General features: G+C 41.2%; 1 protein-coding gene across 1 annotated transcript in view; it reads right to left on the reverse strand.

Moving 5' to 3' along the window:
- Arhgap25 (Rho GTPase activating protein 25) overlaps positions 1-24,406 on the reverse strand; it is a 71,815-nt gene that overhangs the window by 37,481 nt on the left and 9,928 nt on the right. Inside the window, exon 2 of the mRNA XM_090336767.1 lies at positions 3,619-3,818. Coding sequence (XP_090192893.1) covers positions 3,619-3,818 — 200 coding nt within the window. The remainder of the gene's footprint in view (positions 1-3,618; positions 3,819-24,406) is intronic.

The following is a 24,406-nucleotide window of genomic DNA, read 5'->3' on the forward strand; positions in this document are numbered from 1 at the left end:
TTTTGCTTTGTTGATGTTTACAGATACATTTCTATTTATAAAATGTATTAAAAAAAAAACCTCTCTCTTGTGCTGTCTTTGCTGTTGTGCTTTAAAAATAATAGATACCCAAAGATAATACAGATATCTACGTCTTCTTCTGGCATTATTTTTTTGCCAGTCCTGGTCTTGAGCTCAAGGCCTGAGCATTATCCTTAGATTTTCTCAAGGCTAGAGCGCTACTACTTGAGCCACAGCACCATTTCCGGCTTTTTCTATGTATATGTGGTACCAAGGAATTGAACTCAGGCCTCCGTGCATGCTAGGCAAGCACTCTACCACTAGGCCAAACTCCCGGCCCCCTTCTGGCATTTTTTGAATATGCTTTTTTACGTTGCAGTCATTCATCTACCAGAACCACAAAGGTAGGGGAATGATATTGGAATGTATCGTTACTTTTGCTCCAAAAAGTTAGCTCATGCCTATAACTTTTTCTTCATTTCTAGAGATTGCCAATCTAATGTTTGTGATAATAGATCACTACCAGCACAAATTCCCACAAGTAAGTAACTAGTTAAATTACAGAATAATTAGTTAAATTACAGAATAGGTTATTGTGTCACAGTTATTAAAATTCCATTGCAGAATAATATTCAATATTAAGGAGTAATATTCATGGTATGATTCTTTTTAAGTATATGACATTATACTAATTTTACACTTATAGTGGATGATTTTTCTAAATGCCTGTGGATAGGTGAGCTTATATTTAAGGGGCTATTTCTTGTTGGTAGGACTCAATAATTTTTTCTTTTCCTTTGTGCTTTTCTGCATTTTTTCTAAATTTCCTATAACACACATGTATGGCTTTTGCAGTCAAAATATAGGTATTAACATAGAGCAAAAGATACTTATTCTTTCTAGGGATGTCATTTTATTCCTAAATGTTTCATTTTTAGTTTGTTTTATCTGAAATGAATGTCAAGATTTTCTCCAATGCTTTTTTTTTCAGCCACTCATTTGAGGGGTCTGTGGTTTTTCTCACTTGACCTATTGCTCTTATGTGTTACATTCATAGATTGGCAAAGAATAAATCACCCTTATCATCCTGGACAAAGCTTTACCTAATTACTCTGGGCTAATTTAATCCTAAGAAGGCCTTGACTTTGGTCCTCCTACACTGGGAAGATGTAAGAACCTTCAAAAGATTATTTTAGCCTTCATGATTAGTTTGTTTTTCTTATCATGGTGGAGGAGAGTATGTTGCCATGTTTTCTTAGTTGTTCGCAGGTTTGATATCCTTTTAGAAGGGTAGAACATACAAAAAAGCTACTTTAATCAGCAAATGCAAAACACTGGCTCTTTCCAAGAAGTCTCAGAGCAAACATTTAACTTCAAGAAAATACTTAATACAATTATTTCAAGCAGTCTAAACAATCTTGCTTTCCTAATGTAAAATATGAGACCCATACTTAGAGTTAATTTATTTAGCTCATGAGAGCTGTAGTAGGCTTAAAGTCAAACCTTATAATAATCAGTTTATTAATTCATATTTTATATAAAAGTATTTACATAAAAGTGCTGAGTATGTTTTAAAAACAAAACAAACAAACAAAAAACCCAGCTTGAGCCAGGAGATTGGCCCAAGGAGTTTGGCATGGTTGCCTAGCATGCATGAAGACCCGAGTTCGATTCATACATAGAAAAAAGCCAGAAGTGGTACTGTGGCTCAAGTAGTAGAGGTCTAGCTTTGAGAAAGCCCAAGGACAGTGCTCAGGCCCTGAGTCCAAGCCCTAGAACTGGCAAGGAACAAAAAAAAAACTTGTTTATTTCTGTTTTTGAGACAAGGTCTTACTATGTAGCTCAGGCTGCCCTTTGAACTCTAGCCTCCTACCTTCAGCGTGCTGTGATTACAAGAGTTTACCATCCCCACACCTAGTTATGAACCTTACCACAGATGACTAATAGTCAACTTCAAAATGTTATTGCCCTTCCTCTTATCCCTGCAGGTGAAAAAAACCTACACTGTCCTAACACGCTGACCACAGCCTCAGCCTGAACTCACTCCTCCCTGATAAACTCTAGGTCATTCTGATAGGGCAGGAAGTCTGGTTATCACACACACAGTACATCTGAAGAACACTAGGTATGTGCACGGGAGTCTCTGAGACCCTTCCAGGTCTTTATAGAGCCAGACGTTCAATACACTCTCAAGTAAAGGGTCTGGTTCTCCAAGTCCTGCCGATAAGTGAGATAAGTGATGCATCCCCACGTCTCCCTTTAAGAAATACTGCTTTCCCCAAAAATGTTTCATTCTGCCTCACATGCTTGTCTACCCTCCAAAAACACACTTCTTTTGTTGTTGTTGGTGGTGGTTATGGGACTTGAACTCAGCCTAGGCCCTGTCCCTGAGCTCTTCTGCTCAAGGCTAGCACTCTACCACTTGAGCCACAGTGCCACTTCTGGTTTTCTGGTGGTGAATTGGAGGTAAGAGTCTCACGGAGTTTTGTGCTTGAGCTAGCTTTAAGCCCTGATCCTCAGATCTCAGCCTCCTAAGCAGCTAGGGTTACAGGCCTGAGCCACCGGTGCCCAGCCACACTTCTTATCCTCGCACTTGTTGAGTTTTTTTTCTGGTTCCAGAAGGTTCTAGAGTTTGTCTTCCCTGTAAGTACCTTCTGGTAAAACCCACTCTCCCATCTGCATGGACAAAAGCTCCAGGGAAGTATCCAGTTACTGTGGTCACTGTGAGACACCTAGTTTATTCCTGGGATCCCAGCGGCAGGGTTACCAGGTCCTCCCCTGCGGCCCCCGCCCTTGGCCTTTGGGTGGATAATATCCAGGCCTGGAACGTCCTTGCCCCAGACACTCATCTGGTGAACTCGCTTTCCTTGTCAGTCCTGCTTCCAACGTCAGCCTCTTCACATGGGTACTCTGACCATTCCACTCAACATTATAAAACCTCACCAGACACTGGTGGATCATGCCTACAATCTAGCTACGTAGGAGGCTTAGATCTGTGGATTGTGAGTTCAAATACAGCCACAGCAGAAAAGTCCATGAAATTCTTATTTCCAATTAACTAATAAAAAGCCAGAAGTAAACGTATGGGTCAAGTGATAGAGAACCACAAACAGGAGCTTGAAACCCTGAGTTCAAGCCCTAGGATTGACATTAATTGTTTAATTATTACTTAATTAACTGAAAATTGAGAAACCTCTAACTCTTTTCCATTGCCACTTTATTTTTACTTTATAGAACTCATCTTTTCATAACAAATCACATACTCTCCTTATAGTATGCTTATTTTCTTTTTCCTCATCCTAAATTCCTGTCGCAGGGATTTTTTTCCTACTTTACTCATTAATTTATTTCATATTCCTGAAGCAGTGTGAGGTATGAACATTTGTGCATAAATATATTAAGTATAATGAATAGCACACCTATCTTATCTATCTAAAACAAAATAGCCCCCAAACACTCCATACCTTTTCTTCTCCTAATGACAATGCTTCCACATTCTAAGCCTTGCCTAGTTCTACAAGAAGGCCTATGTGAGTTTAAGGATGGCCTTAGTGGACACAGCTTCCAGCCAAGCCTAGAGAGGGAGACTCTATTAATAAAGACATACTCAGCAGCTACCTGTGGCTTCATGTCCTCTTCGTCTTTGTAGTAGTAGAGTTGCTGGGCCCTGAGCACAAAGTACCTTTGCTGCCAGTTTTTCACGATGGATCGCTGCTTCTTCAGCCAGCCCATCTTGATGGGCCGCTCCAGCGGGTTGGGGGTGGACGATGAGTGAAAAGCTGCCATGTGATCCCCGGTCATCACGCTTCTTGATCGCGCTGCAGAGAGAGACAGATAGGCAGACACACTGAAGGACATGAAACAGTAAGCAAAGAGAGAGTGGGGAGATGAAAGAGGAAGTGGAGAAGGGCCATGGCCAGGACTCGTTTAAGAGTCCAGATGTGGATCAAGGACAGTCACTCCCACCCCAACATACACACAGGCCCTGGAAGGAAGCCAGGCTGAGGTCCAGCTCCTGACCAAGGCTGGACCCAGACCCACGCACTTGAAGTCCAGCTGCTGCTGCTGCTGCTGCCGGACCTCGCATTCTGCAAAGACAAAGTATGGCTGGAGCCTGCTGAAGAGGAAGTGGCCGCAGCATCTGACAAAAGGTGCTTCCTTTTCCTGCGTGGGAGTTTTTATCCGACAAGAGAGAGAAGAAAATACTGGCCTTGCTCTGAGGGTTCAGGGTGCGCCCCACACAGCTGCAGAGGCCTCTGGAAGCAGCCTGGGCATTCTTCCCCAGCTGCCCACTGTAAGAGGGAGCCTGCCCTGGGACTTCACTGTCAGCTGGCCCGGCTGCTGCACTCGGCAGCTTCTGTTACGGTGGCTAGTTGTCAGGGAGTTGGCATGTCCTGAATTTTCCTTGTTACGAATCATTGCGTGTCCTTCCGTCCCCTGCCCACTGAGAACTTGATGCTGGACCAAGTTTCCTGGTCGGTGCCCTCCTATTACCTCTCAGATTGTCACTACCCATAGAACACAAAAGCAGGACTTGAAGCCACACCCCCGCCCCTCTCTAGGGCCTGGTAAAACCAACTCCTAAAATCACTTGTAATACCAGGGTCAGTATGCTTCTCCTCCCAGGAGGGGCAAAGTCCCTTTTTGATGAGTCCTCTCCCCAGCCTCTGTAAGTCCTTGGGAGATTCAAGACACAGATGAATGAAGCTATCAACTACCCCAGTTCATTTCACTCACTTACAGATCTGTTCTTCCTTTGTTTTTTGACCATGGGCAAATCACGCTATTTCTCCTAACCTCAATTTCTCCACTCGTTACACTAGCTTATACTATTAATTTATTATTGAGCCGGGCACAGTGGCTCTCACCTGTAATCCTAGCTGCTCAGGAGGCTGAGATCTGAGGATCGCAGTTCAAAGCCAGACTGGGCATTAAAGTCTGTGAGACTCTTTTATCTCTAATTAATCACCAGAAAACAGGAAGTAGCACTGTGGCTCAAATGGTAGGGCAGTAGCCTTGAGCTGAAGGGTTCAGGGACAGCACCCAGCCCAGAGTTCAAGCCCCACGACCAATAAAAAACATATAAATTCATTATTTCATGGAAATTGTCCAGTAAATTCACAAACCACTTAGCAGTCTGTAGCTTACACTTGTGAACAGGTGGTTTTATTTCTTATTATTAATGGGAAATGGTCTTTGAAAGCTTCCTTAAGTCCTCTCTTACTTCAGAATGTTATTCCATCAGCAAACTTGCTTTCTTCCCTCGTTCCTACCTTTTCTTTCAGTTTAAATTTTATTGTAAAGGTGATGTACAGAAGTTATATAAGTCAGGTCATGAGTACATTTCTTTTTGAACACCATCACCCCAGCCCTCATTTTCTCCAAGTTTTTCCCCTCACAACCCTCCTCACCCCCAAGTTGTATAGTCAGTTTCCAATATAGTATCTAGTGGGTACCAATGCTAAATTGGTTCATCCTTTGCCTCTCCTTCCCCTCCTCAAATCAGTTAAACTTATATGGGAGACAAAGGGTACAGAGATCATGAACAGTGACAAAGGGAATAAACCAAAGGAAAAATGATAACTGCAAACAGTACAATGTACTAATTACCCATTTCTCCCCCATGGCTTTTGATCCCTGTCTTTTTTTTTTGTTTTGGTCAGTCATGGGACTTGAACTCTGGGCCTGGTCATTGTCCCATGGCTTTGAACCACGATCCTCAGACCTCAGCCTCCTGAGTAGCTAGGATTACAGGCAAGAGCCATCAGCACCTGTCTTTTTATCACCCTCCAGGCCTATGTTCACATCTTTATTGCTGTTTATGTCTCACTTTTAAGTGTTAGACGTGGAATGAACGATCATCTTTCCTCCACCCATCCTAATTGGATCCAGAGTTTTCATCCTAGGTAACAGAACTCCCTTGAATACGCAATGCTGTCTGGAAAGACTCTGGCAATCTCTATTTACAGGGCTCCTTTGGCCCTCAAAAGAGAGCTGTGTTCCCACCACATACGCTTATCCTCAGCTTCCAGCTTGCAGTCCTGAATTCCCACCAGAGAACTGGACAGGTTGCCAAATATCTTCATTCAGCCTCCCACTTGATTATAGTGAAAAATAGTTGGGTGTTTTTATGACAACTTTGCAACATGCTGATAGGAAGGGTTCACTTTGTATCCGCGTGTCCTGGAACGTCAATGGGAATTTTATTTCAGATCTTGCTCCTGGAGGATCTGCTGTTTGCAAGGGTGCTCAGTGGAGATGTTCCTTGCTCAAAGGCCAGTGACCCAAAGGAACCACAGGAGGGTTTTGATCAGGAAGAGAGTAGGTAGAAGGAAGTGTGAAGGACTGGATGCAGCTCTGGATCTCTCCAGGTCAGAGATGATATAGTGCAAAGACTCCATACTAGACTCCTGACTAGAAAGATGTTAGACATAGAAGCTCAAAAAGAAAGGTACTCATTACCCAACACATGTAATGGTAACCCCTCTATACATCACCTTTCCAATAAAAATAAACTTAACAAAGGAAACATTTCATCTATGAGACTTGGAGATGATGGATGAGAGAAGCGGTCAGTTTTCTCCTCAACCATACTTGTCTCAGTGTAGTCTCTCCCAGTGTGAGGTCATATCAGACATAGTGGGAAAGACACCCTTCTTACAACAGTGTAACAAGGGACCTCCAAATGACTTCTGGGGCAATGGCACAACATGGAGCTAACAGAGATGTGAGAATCAAGCAGACACCCATCGTAGCTATGAAGACTCAGGCCTTTCGACTCACCCCAGAATTTCACAGACTTTCTTAGGACCACTATGGGAAACAGGAGAAGTAGAAGGTTGCCAGCAACATGGGAAAAGTGGGGCAGGGGTTATCAGGAACCAATAAGACCCTGTAGATTGAAGCACAATTGTATTGGTGTGTGTGTGTGTGTGTGTGTGTGTGTGTGTGTGTATGTGTGCGTGTGTGTGTGTGTTGTTCTGGGACACTTTTCATGGCCTTCCACGGCAAAAAGAAAGACTAGTACAAACCTCCTCACCACTGGAATTAAAACCAAACACTGGGGAAGATGATGATGTGAGAATTCAGTGAGCCAGGAACTAATCAGGGAAGATTTCTGTTCCATGTGCAGTGCCATCTCCCTTCTTGGCCTCAGCAATTCTCACCTGACAGGACTACCATAGAATGATCCAACTACGGGAGAAGAAAGGTGGTGGGCCTTGATTTTCATTCTCTTTCTTCTCCTAGTCTCTTTGCCCTATGCACTCTCTCTTCTCTGTGAGTGTTTCATATTCCTAAACTAAATGAAAAGATGTTACTGGAATGGAATGTTTCTCATGATGAAATAATAAGACTGAGCTTTGCTTGTGAACCAGTGATTGACTATATAGAGTAAGCTCTCAGCCTTTCTGGAATGTCTAAACCAGGCTTGGGATGCATAAAGGCTGCAAGTGAACCAGCAGGGCAGAATGAGAATACAGTTGGTTAACATTTGCAGAACATTTCTGGAGCAAAGTGAGAAATGTGGACCTCAATGGGACCAGAAACCTATCCATAAAGGTATGGTAGAGAAAGAAAGAGTAAGCTCCTAGCTATGCCATGCAGTAGGCACCATGGGTGGCTGTGTAAAGTCAAAAGGATTAAAACAAACTAAGTTAAAACTCATTTCCTAAGTCACCAGCCATTTCATGTGACAGAGCAAGGGAGGACCATAATAAAATATAGACAAGTTACTCAATCGAAGTGTGCATAGTGCTAATTTTAGATTGCAGATGAGAGAGTGAACCAGAAGGGAAAGACAAAGATTGAAGAATTGCTGCCATGTTGCAAGGATGTGGTTTCTGCTGTAGAAGTCTGCTGCTTTTTTTGCTTCACAGAGCAAGAGACCATTAAAGAAGGAAGTGTGAACAGAGAAGTCAGCTAGGAAATATGATCACTTCCTTTCTTTGTCTTTCTGTCTTCTGATGACCCCCCCCACACACACCACACACACACACACACACACACACACACACACACAGAGTCTGAAAATAGAATGTGAGCCTGCTACTGCACAAACTCTTGCTCTTCTCTTGCCTAGAAGTCTCTAGTTACCCCACCACCTCCCTCCTTTAAGCTGAAGGACAGAGCCAGGCATGGTGGCTGATGCCTGTAATCTTAGCTACTCAGGAAGCTGAGATCTGAGAATCCTGGTTCAAAGTCAGCCCAGGCACTAAAAAGTCAGTGCGACTCTTATCTCCAATTAATTACCAAAAAAACCAGAAGTGGAGCTGTGGCACTGTGGCCAAGGGTAGCCTTGAGCTGAAGAGCTCAGGGAGGACACCCAGGCCCAGAGTTCAAGTCCCATGACCACCACCAACAACAAAAAAAATGAAGGGCAGACTCCCTACTGTGGAGTCTAAAATCCTAGTTCCAAATTTTCTGCTCTTCCTCCATACCCACTCTGCACTTGACTTCTGGTACTATGCTTTTGCTAGAAAGTCCTCCTCACCTATCCCAACCTATATCCAAGTCTATCTATTCAACAATTCTTGTCTATTCTTTGAGATGAACTTCCAGCCACATCTCTGAAAAGCCTCCATAGAAAAGCACGACTTGTTTGACCTCTGGTTCTGTCCTCTGTGTACTGGATATCCATATGCATCATAGAATGAATTGCCGTATGGATACTCTTTTTGTATCATCTTCCCTTTCCACTCCCAAATTCAGTATATAAGGATGATGCCTTCACATTTGTACTTTGCTTGTCCTTTTACCCTGGCACCTCACATAGCATCTAGTGAGGAGAAGACAGGATAAAATCATGGAACTGCACAGGATTCCATATCCTAGAATGGCATGATAAATCATCCCTCAGGATTATAGGGTATTCCATAAAACTTAATCCACACTACCTACCTAGCCAGCAAGCGGATAGGTCCCAGCAAGTGCCTTTCTCTTAACACACAGGAATTAAATAGAAGCAATTGTTATTAATATGACCATAGTATGAAGTAGCGTTTATATGAAATGAGAAGGAAGGAAAGGATTCAGAGATGAAAAGAAAGAGAAAGATGACGAATGGTCAACAAAGAACCATTTATTTGTCAAGTGCAAATCAAAGATGCTGATGGAAAAGGAAAGATTCTGAGAAGCAGCCCTGCGGAAGATGGATAGGCCTTGGACACTGGCCTGGCAAGGAAGAGAAAGAGGCCAAGATCTCTGGGAAGTAGTTAGATTTGCACGGCTGGGGAAGGAAGCCATCTCACCATTCAACCCCCACTGCCTGAGCCCTTGGTAGAAATAGTGTCAAGTTCTGGGGATGTGAGATCAGCCAGCCAGAATTCTGTGACCAAGAGCTCACAGACCTGAAGGCCAATTATGACAAAAACTGGCAAATTCTTCTGTTTAGAGATATGTTTTCTTGTTCTTTTCTTGTCAAATCGAGTGGCTAGTACAAGATAAAATCCTAACCTCATGTAAATAAACATAATAATTTATTGTTCCCTATATATGTAGTCTTGTTTAATGTTCACTAATACCCTTTATGAAAATAATTTAAAATATTATCAGCTCTTTTTTGTTGGGTATTGTTTTGCCGGGGGTGGGGGGGTACTAGTCCTGGCGCTTGGACTATCCTTGGGCTTTCTCAAGGCTAGTGTTCTACACTTGAGCCACAGCACCACTTCTGGCTTGTCTATGTATGTATGTGGTACCAAAGAATCGAACCTGGGTCTTCGTGCATGCTAAGCAAGCACTCTACCGCTAGGCTAAACTCCCAGCTTCTATCATCTCTTTTTTGAGAGTGAGAAACTTAAAGCCCAGACAGGTGAAATGGTTTGCTTTATCTATGTGGCTAGATATCTGTTCATAGTCCAATATCTGTCCTTAGGCAACATAGCCCAAGTATTCTGGTATTTAGCATGGGATCTAGTGGTGAAGACAGGTGTTCATACTGTGATTCAGCATGGTAAGAGAATAAGAGTAGAGTGGACAGACATGGCACTAGCCTTCTTCTAAGCAGGGAATATACCCACTATCCCTAACTTACTGCATGAAACCTCTTGTCTTCATTTGTTTTCCCCTCCTATAACAATGTGCTTGAGGCTGAGCACTTTATATAGAGAGAACAGAAATTAATTGGGCTCAAATTTCTAAAGGTAGAAAAGTTCAGGAGCCTAGCATCAATATCCAGCAAGAAACTTTGTGTTGCTTCATACCAAGATGAGAGGGCAAGAGAGCTCCAGGGGGAGGAGCAAGAGGGAGCCTAAAACATGCTTTTATAAGAGCCTACTCCCAAGAAAACTAGCTCACTCCCCAGATAAGGGAATTATTCTATTTACAAGGAGACCACAGGCCACCTAATCGCTCCTTATCAGGCCCCACCTCCTCCACATCCAACACTGTTGCACTAGAAATTTAATTTCCAATATGTGGACCATGAGGACACATTCAGAATATAGAACACTTGCCTCAGCCCCACCCAATGTGCCTCAGTGTAATGCATAAACAACTCCTGCTGCTATTTCCTCCCTACCTATACTCTGCAAGGCTCAGCAGGTCTTGAAAACCCAGTGACCAAGAAATGACACTGAAACCTAAAGCCCCCACCAAGGATGTGCTGACATCAACAGGAAAAGTGACATATGAGGCAATCCTGCCACATCTTACCAGCTCTCTGCCTGATATAAAGATGCTGATCAAATCCAATGCAGCCAATGTGTGAGCAGTGGAGGACTGAGCTAACTCAGCCCAGGTCTAGCATCCCCTGGGGCAGAGACAGGAGCTATCTGCACAGCAGAGCTGCCACTATTGCCAGGAATGCATGACAAATGTATGTGCAACATACATTATTCCACCCTGTCTCCTCACTCCCTAGTGTAAACACACACTTGCAGTCTAATACATCCTTACACCTGTGCAGACTCTCTCTCAGTCAGACTGGAAGGGCCTCCGTTTCAGAAAATTAGGGCTGTTGATTTTAGAGGCTCTGGGATTGCTTTTTTTTTTAAATACCTTCTGTCCCCCCAAAGCAAATTTCCTCTCATTTAGAAATACCACTGGGAAGTAGATAGTAGAGAGACTTTGAAAATCTCCCTAATTTATAACCTACCATTTGGACTTCAGAATAAATATATGTGATTACATTCCTGGACTTTTTTTCTGTACTTATACACTTCATTTTTAACTTTGGCAGGAGAAACCTTGCCTCCTAGAGAAGGAAACAAGCTGGGGCATTCTATATGCTCTGAAATGAAGCCATGTACAGCTTCCCTGAACATTCATCCTTGAAACAAATCTAGGTAATTTAACCCCTAGACAGCTCTCCAAGGTGTTCCTGGAATATCTACTCCAGGACCCAGGAATGAAGCAGGTTTACTTTTCCCGTGTTCTATAGCTTTAAGAAATGTCCTTACCAAGCTAAGAAAGCAAAGTCCACTTTGCAAAGAATGTAGCAAGGGTAGTTAGGCCTAGGTTAAGTAAGTCTGCTGTCTAGGCATGAAGGGTGGTGATACAGATGGGGAGGGAGAGGAAGGAGAGAGAGGAGATGAGGGAGGGAGAGAGGACGCTCCTCTGGTATTGGTGTGTGGTACTTCTTAGGAATGTGGAGAGCAATTACTTCTGAGTCTCCATGGTTGGTTACAACACCTTGCCAGCTCTCTCCACCTATCTCTGCATAACAGGAAGCCAAGTGTAATAACAAGAAGCTTGCAGAATTGTGTGAGCTTCCTACTGAACACTGCCACTTCCTCAGCACAAAGCCAAGGGGATATTTGGCAATCAGGTGGTAAATTCAGCCTAAGCTGACAGTATGGCTTGAGAACCGCCTTTGTGAAAGCTAACTGCTTCCCTGGGCAGGAAGAGAAGGAAGCAGAACTGTGCCAGACTCAGTGCTGTCACTATGTGTTAAATAAGTGCTGTGTTAAGAGCATTGAGGTTCTTGTCCCCGTCATTGTCAAAGCTACTCAGGTACTGTTGGGAAGTGGGGGAGAGGGAGGCTTACTTCATTAGCCATTAGCATTCATAAGTAAGTACGTCTATGCTTTAGTGGAATACTGAGATACTCATAATACAATACTTGTTTCTGTGTTTGGTTGGTTGTGGGGCCTGGACACTGTCCCTGAGCGTGCTTGTTCAAGGCTAGCTCTCTCTGCCACTTTGAGCCACAGTGCTATTTTCAGTTTTCTGGTGGTTAATTGGGGACAAAAATCTCACAGACTTTTCTGCCTGGACTGGCTTTACTATCCTCAGATCGCAGCCTACTGAGGAGTGTTCAGTCATGAGCCACCAGTGCCTGGCATATTTTATAAGCATGAATGAGGGCCCTGCATTTCACAGTAAGAATGCTGTCTGGATAACAAGACCCTGGAACTGACAACTAAAATCAATGTTCAGACTAAGATGAGTCTCTCATTCAATTCCTAGGGCCTTTCCTGGCCTTGGGAAATGATGGTTTTTAACTTGAACTCACCAAAGAATATGAACATTGAACAGAGATTAAAATAAAATGGATCTCTGATACAAGTTTATGAAAAAATCCCATTAAAAATTATTGTGCCAATGGCTCTGGATGCCAGTGGCTCAAGTTTGTAATCCTAACTACTCAGGAGATTGATATCTGAGGATCTGAGATCTGGAGATCAAATTCTGAAGCCAGCCTGGGAAGACAAATGTAAGGAACTCATATTTAACCAGTAAAAAGCTAGAAGTAGTTGCTTGGCTCAAATAGTAAAGCTCCAACCTTGAGGAGAAAAAAAGGGTGAAGCTTCAAGTTTTTGGATAGAAACAAGATGATAAATTTAAAAATATGGCTGGGAGTTTGGCCTAGTGGTACAGTGCTTGCCTAGCATGCACAAAGACCCAGATTAGATTCCTCAGTACCACATATATAGAAAAAGCTGGAAATGGTGCTATGGCTCAGGTGGTAGAGTTCTAGCCTTGAGAAAGTCCAAGGACAGTGCTCAGGCCATGAGATCAAGCCACAAGACTGGCAAAAAAAATATTATACATTAACTTTGTTAAGCATATTCATGTGGTTCAAAGGATATATATATATATATATTCTTAAAGTTGTCTATTGAGAAATGAAGGAAATTACAAAGTATCTTCCACTTTAAAATATCTCAGCAAGGGAAAGAAAAGGAAAAGAAAGTGATCAGTATAAATGTGACAGAATGCTAATAAATTCTTGAATTTCCATAATGGTAATATACAGTAACTTGTTATAGTTGCTTCCCAAGTGGTGTTTGAAGCATCTGCATAATAAAAATCTTTGTTTTCAATATTCTCTAGGCCTTTCTTTTCCTCCAAACAATCATCTCTTGCCCTGAACTTCAACTTGCCCATTTTCCCATGCTGTACTTTGAGACCTGCTAGTTGCTCTTCTGGCCAGCAGCAAGTGATACTACCCAGATGTCATACCACGTCTCCCCTATGCTGTCATTTTATCAGTAATGAATGAGAATCATGAGGCACTCCTGGTGCTTCCAGTGTGGAGAGTATTTCCTGTAATATCAACCTTCATTCACACACAGAAACAGAGAGAGAGAAGGGGTAGCAGAAGCCTGGGAGAGCACTACAGTGCTTCTCCCAGGAAGTCCAGAAAGATACAGCACCTGGAATTCAGGAGGTAGGGGGGCAGCAGTAGAAAGGGGAGGGGAGATGGCCTCCTGGTAATAGCTCCGTTTCTACTAATAATTACCGGACATTTTTCATTATTTCTCTTGTGATCAGTAATTATAATTGTAATCTGAAATTTATAAAATGAAATCCAAAGTGATAGTGTATATCTACATATGTATACATGAGAGAGACAATACAGAGTTTGTACAAAAATCATCTCTGAGGGGCTGGGAGTGTGGCCTAGTGGTAGAGTGCTTATCTAGCATGCATGAAGACTGGGGTTCGATTCCTTGGTACCACTTACATAGAAAAGGCCAGAAGTGGTGCTGTGGCTCAAGTGGTAAAGGTAGTGCTCAGGCCCTGAGTACAAGCCCCAGGACTGGCAAAAAAAAAAAAATCACCTCTGAGTAGAAAAAAAAAATTCTGAGCACATTTTATAAAATAAATAGACCACAACACTGGAGAGATTTTTTTTTGCCTATTTCATCAATCATTTACCCCATGTCTAGAATATTCCAGGAATGCAAGGAAAGGTACAGAACTCTAGTAAGTTATTCATACAGGTAACAATTAAGAGAATTTTTAATAAGCCAAAGGTTTTTAGAAAATTATAGATTGAGGGGCCAGGAGTTTGGCCTAGTGGTTAAAGTGCTTGCCTAGCATGCGCGAAGACCCGGGTTCAATTCCTTGGTACCACATACATAGAAAAAAGCCGGGAGTGGTGCTGAGGCTCAAGTGGCTCAAGTGGTAGAGCTCTAGCCTTGAGAAAGTCCAAGGACAGTGCTCAGGCCCTGAGCTCAAGCCCAGGACTGGCAAAAAAAAAAAAAAGAAAATTATAGATTGATATTTGACACATTCAGCTTTAGGACCCATTAAAAGTTAAAATGATCCAGAAGATTGCATTTTTATGTGTTAAAGACTATATAACTTATATATTTATATATGCACATATATATATATATATCACCAAGTGTGATAGTGCATGCTCATATTCCCAGCACTCTGGAGGCAGGGGTACTGGGCCACATAGAGCTATTTTATCTCAAAACAAAAAGAAAAAATAATAATATAACTGAAACTAACAATGGAAAGTAACTGAAAGGGTGTTGTTAAAATATCAAATACTAAAAATTGGAAGAGTTGCAAATTTTTAGGAATCAGGGCAAGTATTTGCTTGGGGTATTTTTTTTGTATGGTTTTTTTTGTTTTTGTTTTTGCCAGTCCTGGGCTTGAGCTCAGGGCCTGAGCACTGTCCTTGGACTTTCTCAAGGTTAGAGCTCTACCACTTGAGCCTCAGCACCACTTCCAGCTTTTTTCTATGTATGTGGTACCAAGGAATCAAACCTGGATCTTCGTGCATGCTAAGCAAGCACTCTACCACTAGGCCAAACTCCCGGCCCATTGGGGTATTTTTGTGTAAGGAAAACATCACACAATATACAGATGATACTTCTAAGATGAAGAAAATGATGCAGCAGAAATGTCTGGTGTGCCCACTATGCCGTGTTATGAAGAGCTGTGGAGCTTGTGGCAGTTTCCATTTCTGTGAATTTTGGTCCTCTTTTTTTTAAAAAGGATTTATAGCTCGATAGAAGAAAATTCATGAAACAAAATCATAGAAAAAAAACCCAAAGTGAATGTCCTGCTTAGAGCTACTCACTTGTAAGGAACTGAGACATTTTACTTTTTTCATAAAGTTATGTTGCTGACATTTTCTGTCCATTTCAAGCTGTTTCTTAGTCGTGGGCTGAGGCTCTGCAGAGCCAGCTTCCCCTGTGACTCTGCCACTGACACCCATAGTTCCATTTCCTCTTCAAAGCTGTTAAACTTTATCAGCTATCTGCAGAACACTTCAGTGGTTTCCCTTTTTAAATTACCCATGGAATCGTCACAAAAATATGAGAGCCCACCTAAAGCCTCTGCCAGTCCCTGGCTTTCCAGGAGCTCATACTCTGGCCTTTGCCCCAGTGGTCTCTTTTCAGCTGCCACAGCTCCAGGGTTCTTGCAAAACTAAAAAGCTAGCCTTTGTTTGCTCGAACTGGTGGCACTGCAGAGAGTGAAGAAGGAACCACGGAAGAGGAAATAGGATGGGAACCATTATGCAATGAAGGGATACCATGACCCTCCAGATTCACTTGCCATCGGAATCTCCCCAGCTAACCAGCTAATAGTACAAATGAGTGTGTGTGTGTGTGTGTGTGTGTGTGTGTGTGTGTGTGTACCAGTACTGGGCTTTGATCTTGGGGTCTCACCTTTTTTTTTTTTTTTGTCAGTTCTGAGGCTTGAGCTCTGAGCCTCAGCCTGGGCATTGACCCTGAGCTCTTCAACTCAAGGCGGTCACCCTCCCCCTTGAGCCATGTGCCACTTCTGGTTTTCTAGTGGTTCACTGGAGGTAAGAACTGTCTTTGAACCGTGATCCTCAGATCTCAGCCTCTTGAGTAGCTAGACGTGAGCCACCACACCTGGCTTCAGGGTCTCACATTCTTTTATTAAAAAGTCTCATAATATTTTATTAAGAAATAAAGATGGAAATGAGTTCATTGTCTACTAACTTTTTGGCTTTTTTTTTTTCTGGGTCTCACATTCTTGCTGCTTTCTTATTCCTTACGCCATACCTCCACTTCTGGTTTTTTGCTGGTTAACTATATATGAGTCTCACAGATTTTCTATGGCTGTGGTGGCTGGTTGAAATCACCACGCTCAGATCTCTGCCTCCTAAGTAACTAGGATTACAGATGTGAGCCACCAGCATCCATCCCCCAATAATATTTACTACAGAAAAAGAAAATATCTACCCTAATACTCTCGTAGAATCTCAAGGAGTTCTGAATAGCCAATAGAATCGTGAAAAAGAACAAAGCTTAAGGACTCACATTTCCTGGTTGCAAAGCATTTTATAGAGTGTTCCCAGGGCTGGCTTTGAAACTCAATCCTCAGTTCTCAGCCTCCTAAATAGCTAAGATTATAGGTGATCACGAGCCACTGGTTCCAAGCCATATAAGATCTTATTATTCGGTCACAAACTACTTGTAATGCTTGGTTTTGTTCCTTTGTTAACACAAATCTCATTTCTTCTTATGGTAAAATACATTTTAAGTGTACGTCTCATACATTTACCTCACAGTGCAACCATCCCCACTACCCATCTCAAGAACTCCTTTATCTGGCAAACCAAAACTTTTGACCCATTAAACAGCAGCTGTCCATTTTCTCTTCCTCCAGCCAGGGAACCGGTATACTTATAAAAATGCAATCATATAATACTTAACTTTTTGTGAATGGTGTATATTTACTTAGCATAATGTCTCCAAGTTTTACCTATAATATTACAGGATTTTTCTCCTTTTAAAGACAAAATAACATTCCATATTATTATCCTGCATTCTGCTAATCAGTCATCTGTCAATGGGTACTTGAATTATTTCTACCTTTTAGTTCTTAGGAATAGTGTATATAAACCTGATATACTGATCTCTTTTTTTAAGACCCAGCCTCCAGTTCTTACGTGTGTATAGAAGCAGAAATGCAACTTCTAGATTTTATAGTGATTTTCTTTTCTTTTTTGAGGAACTTCCATATTGTTTCCATAGTAGATTTACTCCTTTACAGTTCCACTAACCGTAGACAAAAGTTCCAGTTTCTTCAAATCTTTGCCAACCCACATAATTTTCTGATGTTTTGACAGTAGATCTCTTATTTTGAAACTAACAGCATAGCTGTCATTTTCACTTCACCAAGGGTTGTACTCCTTCCTATGCACACTCACGTTGACTGGCTTTGCTGTCCTCTAGTGGCCATTATCAGCTTCAATTTACGCAAGAAAACAAGGTGCTGTCCTGTGGTGGCTGAGACCTGCACTTCAGTCAACAAAGAGAAATTCTTGGAATTTCCATTCTTGTTACCCTAGTAATGGCCCAGACCAAGAAGACTGGACTAGCAAAAGTCCGATGAGCCTGGAAAAGAAACCACATCATGCTCCCAACTAATGTAGTGTTTTCTCAAATACTTTTGGCAGAAAGGGGAGGCCTGAGTATGGAAGCCATTTATTTACCCATCATGCTACGTCCAGGCCAATTATCACAGTATTTCGTGTTGAGATGAGGCAGACTAACGCAAGGAAGGGGACATACGAATGAAAATAAGCCAAAGTCAAGGACATGAGACTCAAAGCAAAATTGCTAGGACCACACGATTAAACACTGTACTAAATGATCTTTAAGAAAAACACACATATGTTTTTTTTTCTAAGTACCCCCATCCATCTGTCCTTATCCATTTCTTCAGTAGGGGGAATTTGGAAAGCAATTTCTCTGGTCTTGAGATGTCAGAAGCAGCAATTATTTTGACCAAAGGATTGCCTACAAAAAATATAAGAAATGAGCATCCATGTTATAAGATGATTTGATTGGTAAGATCACCTAAGACCCTTCCTTGAGTGATAATATCAAAACATTGCAACAAAGTGATGGAATGTTACCAAGTACAGTACAAAGAGATCACCTATCTGAAAGAAAAAGATATAATCTCCAAACCTGTTTTAGCTAATACAAATAGCACAATGGAAGAATCACCAATTGTGTCTCTAATAATTGTACTCTGAGTGCTCATTTGATGTACATTTCCCTTTCTCTCTACCAATTTCTTCATCTCACTTGCCTTTTGTTAACAGCAACAACAACAAAACACTTTTTCCACTACTCTGTAAGTAATCCTGAAATCCTGTTCATGGATAGATTCAAGAACCTGGAACCAGAGGATCAGTACAAAGAGTGAAGGATCTCTCCTTCACGGACATCACCCTTGACTCCGTGGTGGTTTAAAAAAAAAAAAGGAGGGATTTTTTTTTTCTGTACTTAGAAACTTAAAAGTGATGACTTTGACCTTTGGAGTGTAACAGATCTCTTTGAGACTCTGTATGTACACATGAATAACACTCCATACAAGTGCAAATGAATAAGGCCTCACTGAAAACCAGCCCATGAACATTAAGGGCTTTCCTCAGTGATCCTGTATTCTGCTTGGTATAAACGTTGGGATACTTGTAATTCACTCTCATACTGATAGGGACAGAAAGGAGGAAATAGCAAGGCTAAGCACAAGAAAAGGAAGTAGAGTTGAGCGCTGGTGGTTCACACATATAATCCTAGCTACTCAAGAGGCTGAGATCTGAAGATCACAGTTCAAAGCCAGCTCAGGCATGAAAGTGCATGAAACTCTTATCTCCAATTAATCACTAGAAAACTGGAAGAGGGGTTGTGGCTCAAGGAGTAGGGTGGTAGTCTTGAGCTGAAGAGCTCAGGGACAGCTCCCAGGTCAGGAGTTCAAGTCCCACAACCAGCAAAAGAAAGAAAGAAAGAAAAGAAAGAAAGAAAGAAAGAAAGAAAGAAAGAAAGAAAGAAAGAAAGAAAGAAAGAGAAAGCAGAAAGTTACTGTTATCTGGAAGATAAAGAGTGCTTTATTGTTCTCTAAAGTCACAAAATACTCGTGTGGCTCTTTAGCCGTCTTTATTCATGCCAGCTATGTATCCGCCTTTCCTTTTCACCCTTAGCACTGGTTCCCAATTGCACACTTGAGTTTCCCCTGGCCACTCCTAGTCCTGTCTCCCCTCCAAACTCTTGGCAGATCAACAATGAAGTTTGAGTTAGAAGTGAGAAGGTGAGGGGCGGGGAGCTACAATGAGACCAACAAGCCCCTACTACCATGTGAGTGAAGAAGTCCAACAGCCTGTCTGGGTTTTGAATGAAGACAAGCATTACTTACTCCATTATGGGATGAGATGAGACCCATGCACAGGCATTAAAAAAGTTTCAGAAGTAATATGTAAGTTTTGGAGCTGACGAATGTCTATAGGAAATTCTTGCCACAGTGAAGGAACAGAACTTTAGGTGCATACTTTGCAGTTGCAACATATGCTGGTTTATTAGCCAGCGTTGAAGTGCAGGAAGGAGGCTCTCTTCTTCAAGGACTTAAATTCCTGTCAAATGTTGGGAGAGGCTGAAATTGTTAGGTCCTATCCCTGTAAGGTATATCCCAAAACTGCAAAATTTGATTCTCTCAGGAGAGAATCTCAGGCCACAAGACACTGAAGATAGGACCTTAGAGCTCTGCTTTGGGGATGTCTCATAGGCTCTGATCTTGCACAGAAGCAACAGCATCAGGGAAGGAACTCCAGGAAGACATTCTCCCTATATGTCCACTCTCCAGGGCTCATTTGAGTGATCTAATCAGCACAGCATGATCTAGTTCTAGAATTCTAGCTGCAAGGAAGTCTGGGAGTTGCTGGTTAGATTTCCATCTTCTGCACACAGAGGTAAAATAGGATGAAGTTTTAGTGAATCAACCAAGAGTTGCAACTGTGTTGTCACAAACAGTGAACTAACAATGTAATTACCTTTGATTATATAGTTGATAAGCTTCAATTCACCATTAGTTTATGGCTACCAGAAGTTCACTAATAGATTAGAGTTTTAAGTCGTGTCTGCCATCCACATACAGGGCAAGTCTTTTCTGCTTAATCTCCTCTAGAAATATACTAATAAACACACATACACAGAAGTGTGATTTTCCTAATCTAAGCCCATCTCAATCCAATAAAGTTAGTAATCAAGTTCAACCATTCCAAGGGGCATAAGAAATTTTCTAATTAGGTGCTCTTATAAAGAGGGCTTGAGAATCTGTATTCTCTCTTCTCTGCTTTTTGGCCATGTGAGGTCACAGTGTTCATACCCCTTTTGTTCTGTGTCCCTTCTGCTATGTCTGTGCTATCTATAAGAAACACTTATATTAAGCATGCTAATATCTTAGTTATGTACTTCCAAAACTGGTAGCAAAAAATTTCCATTCTAGTCTCATTTTGTTATAGCAGCACAAATGGACTAAGACAGTCGGTGTAGTGAGTTTTGTCTGGTTCTATTGGTTCTACCAAAGATGACAGCTGCAAATGTAGGCAGCCCAGATGTCTGATTTTCTCCAGTAATAGTCAGATGCCCAAGGCAGGCACTGAGAGTTTTCCAGGGCCAGAGATTTTTAGGGTACTTGGTCAACAATGAAGTTAATGGTAGAGTTAAGACTATATAACAAAAAAACAAACAAAATACAAATCAAAACAACTGAGACTCCATCTCATCCCAGTTAGATTGACCAACATTGTGAATTTGAACAACAAATGTTGGAGACGATGTGGGGAGAAAAAAGGAACCCTATGACACTGTTGGTTGGAATATAAAGTAGTGCAATCATTCTGGATATTTATCTGCAGGTTCATCAAATAACTAAGCATAGAACTTTCTTAGGACTCAGCCATACCACTCCTGGGCATATCTACTGAGAATATCACAAGCCAGGATACCTTAAAGATACTTGCATATGCATGTACATTGTTGTACTATTCACAATAGCCAAGTTGTGGAAACAGCCCAGATGTCCTACAATAGATGAAAGGATCAAAAAAAAAAGTAGTACCTATACACTATGGAATTTTACACAGCCATTAGAAAGAATAATATTATATGTCATTTTCAGGAATATGTATAGACCTAGAAAAAAATGTTAAGTGGGGTAAGGCAAACTCACAGATACAAATGGTGCATGTTCTCTCTCATATGTGGAAGTTAGATCTAAGGACATAATAGGCATTAACACACAGTGAGACCAATGGGATGGTGGCTCATTAAGGTGCTGTTGGAGTACTGTGGGATGGTGTGCATAAGATATGGTAGTCAAAAAATGGGAAGCCTAAAAGGGAGATTTCAGAAACAGAGCAATTGTAGGAAAGAACACGGCTTACTTCTGAATGTGAGTAACTGAGCCAAATAGAGAAAGCATTGTGTGACAACTCTGGCAGAGATCCTTCTCCATTTTGAAGATGAGAGACTGAAACCCAGGCATTTGAATGACTTGAGCAAGTCAGAGATGATTAAGGCTGAGGTAGAGATCAAAATCAGGTTTATTGTCCTTCAAAGGCTATAGACTTTTTCACTCCCACCTTATTCTCTATATTCAGGTCTGGTGTCTTACTAATTTTTTCTCTCAAATATATATATATATATATATATATATATATATATATATATATATATACAAGACAGTGGCAATATGATAGACTTGGGGGAGGTTGATGGGTACATTCAGGTATGAAAATGAAATCCAATACTTGTATATAATGTACAACTCATTGTTACTAATTATAATAATTTGAATATAAAAAGATACTAAATAGTATGTGCTATGTTGCCTGAGTTTAAAATAAATGTGCAAAGATTCTGCCTTATATAGATGAAAAAGTTATAAAAATGATACTAATGATGTTCATGATTTTTTATAGAGTCATAGGTTTTTATGTCTATATAGTTATGTTTATATTTCTATTACCATGTCCATAGCTTTGGGTATGCAGTTATTGAGTTCTTGCTCTTGTGCTATTTGTATCTAATAGCCACATATTAAGGATACCATGCGCCTTTTGTGTTCATGATTTTTTAATCCTACTTTTTAATCTGTGAGAGTAAAAGGATGACCACATTGGTAGCTTTCATTATAATGTAGATCATTTTGGACCATAGGAGGCTAAGGTATGAGGATTTTTGGAAAGTCTTTCTGGAAAGAAATAATGGAAACAAGTTTATCCACGGAAATAAAGCTACAGTACTTTGTCAGTGGGCGCTCTCTACTGGTTCTTGATAAGAATGACAGCCTGCTCTTCATATTGTATATTTGTTTATTTGTTAATTTGAAATAGGAAGGGGAAGGGGGAAACAAGATGATCGGGAAGAAGAAACGGGGACAAAAACATGAGAAGGGGTATCAATGTGTGAGAAGTAATGCACCTACTATCTGGTGAATATAACTGTAACCCCTCCATACATTACAATAAAAAAAGAATGACAGCCTGCTCTTGGAAAATATTTGTTTTGGGGGAAGAAGTTTATGGACTTGAATTAATATGTATAAACATACTCTTATAAGGCTCAAGTAAAGAAAGGAAAAACTGTACAGAATAATCCCTATGTTGTCTTTTTAAATGTCACGAGGACAATTAAGGTACTTATATCTGATTCTCTCTCTCTAATGAGACTGTCAAAATCTTAGTAGTGTCATCCTTACATCAAGTGAGCAGTGTCTAGTACAGAATAGTTATCTAAAAATATGTTCCAACCAAAGTAAAAGAAAACCTAGCAAAGTGGTATACTGTCATAGCCGGAAGGACTAATCCCCTACTGGGAAATTCAGTCAAACCTTGCAGGAGAAGAAAAAATGATGGCCAGGGGGATGGGTAGGGTGTATAGAGTTGAGAAAGAAAAGAAAACCATAAAGTACCACACTAAACTTAGCAGCTAAGGATCCATGAGGACATGGATTTTTGTGTGACCCTAGAAAGGATTCCAAAATATACTGACAATTTATTTAAAACAGGTGGAAGAGGCTAACATATCCAAGCAGAATTTAGGAGAATTTCTGACCACGGGCACCAGAAAGAACAAAAGTTCCTAGCTAAAAGGTATTTCCCCAATTCCACTTTACCTAAAATACCATGTCCCCCTGAAAAATTCCATTTAAGGAACATGAGAAGGCTCTGTCAACATTATGGTATTTCCTGAGGCTAAGAGAATAGAAACTAGAGTGACTTTCCTGGTTTTCACACTGAGAGTCCCATGCCCTAAAACTGCCCAAGTTGCAACAAACTGAGACAGCTGCTCACCCTGGCAGGGCTGAATAACTTGGAATATTGAAGTGACAAGATCAGTGCCAATGTGAAGATAAAGCAGGTAGACTTCAGGAATTGCACAGAACACCTGGGCTGAGATGGGCCTGGAAGAAACATTGATGTAACCTGATTCTGGACACGTTCCAGAATCAGATGTGTCACCCCGTAGCAAAATGCACTTCTACATTCTAAATAATCTTCAGTATGGAATAACACCTAGAACAACAGTTAGAGGAGAACACAAAAGTCCATTGACCACCACAATATGGAGAACAAGGAAGATAGAAGCCTCATTTCAAATGCCTTTACTGCTCCCTTCCAACCATATCTAAAAGCAATGATCTTCTGGGTTGAAGGTATGAATATGACTCAAGTAGCAAAGCAAGTGCCTAGCTCACACAATGCCTTGAATTCAGTACCTGGTACCATCAAATCATCATCATCATCATCATCATCATCATCATCATCATCACCATTTGTAAAATCGCATTTTTTTCACAAATGAAAAAATGCCCGGAGGACATTGATAGCACAGAAAGCTAAGATGGGAAAAATCAATTTGAAGCCAACCCAAGTAGAAAAGTCTGCAAGACTCTATCTTCAAAACAACAGGAAAGGATGGGTTAGAAGTGGCAGTATTCTTGTGCAGAGCATATGAACGGCAAATAAGCCAGCAAGTGTTAAGCCCTGAGTTCAAACTCCAGTATTGGCAAAGGAGAGAGAAGGAGTTACACACATGTATGTAAATATTACAGTGAAATTCCTTTGTACAATTAATTTATGCTGAACAAGGTTTAAGCATAAATGAACAAATAAAAATAATGATCTGAGCTGGATGCTGGTGGCTCATGCCTGTAATCCCAGCTACTTAAGAGGCTCAGAGGGCTAGGAATTTGGCCTAGTGGTAGAGCACTTACCTAGCATGTACAAAGACCTGAGTTTGGCTCCTCGGTGCCACATACATAGAAAAAGCCATAAGTGATGCTGTGGCTCAAATGGCAGAGTGCTCCTTTGAGGAAAAAGCCCAAGGACAATGCTCAGGCCCTGAGTTCAAGCCCCAGGACTGGAAAACAACAACAGTAATAAAGATCTGAATACATA

This window comes from Megascapheus bottae, chromosome 7, assembly GCF_031878675.1.
Source record: "Megascapheus bottae isolate mThoBot1 chromosome 7, mThoBot2.hap1, whole genome shotgun sequence".
NCBI lineage: Eukaryota > Metazoa > Chordata > Mammalia > Rodentia > Geomyidae > Megascapheus > Megascapheus bottae.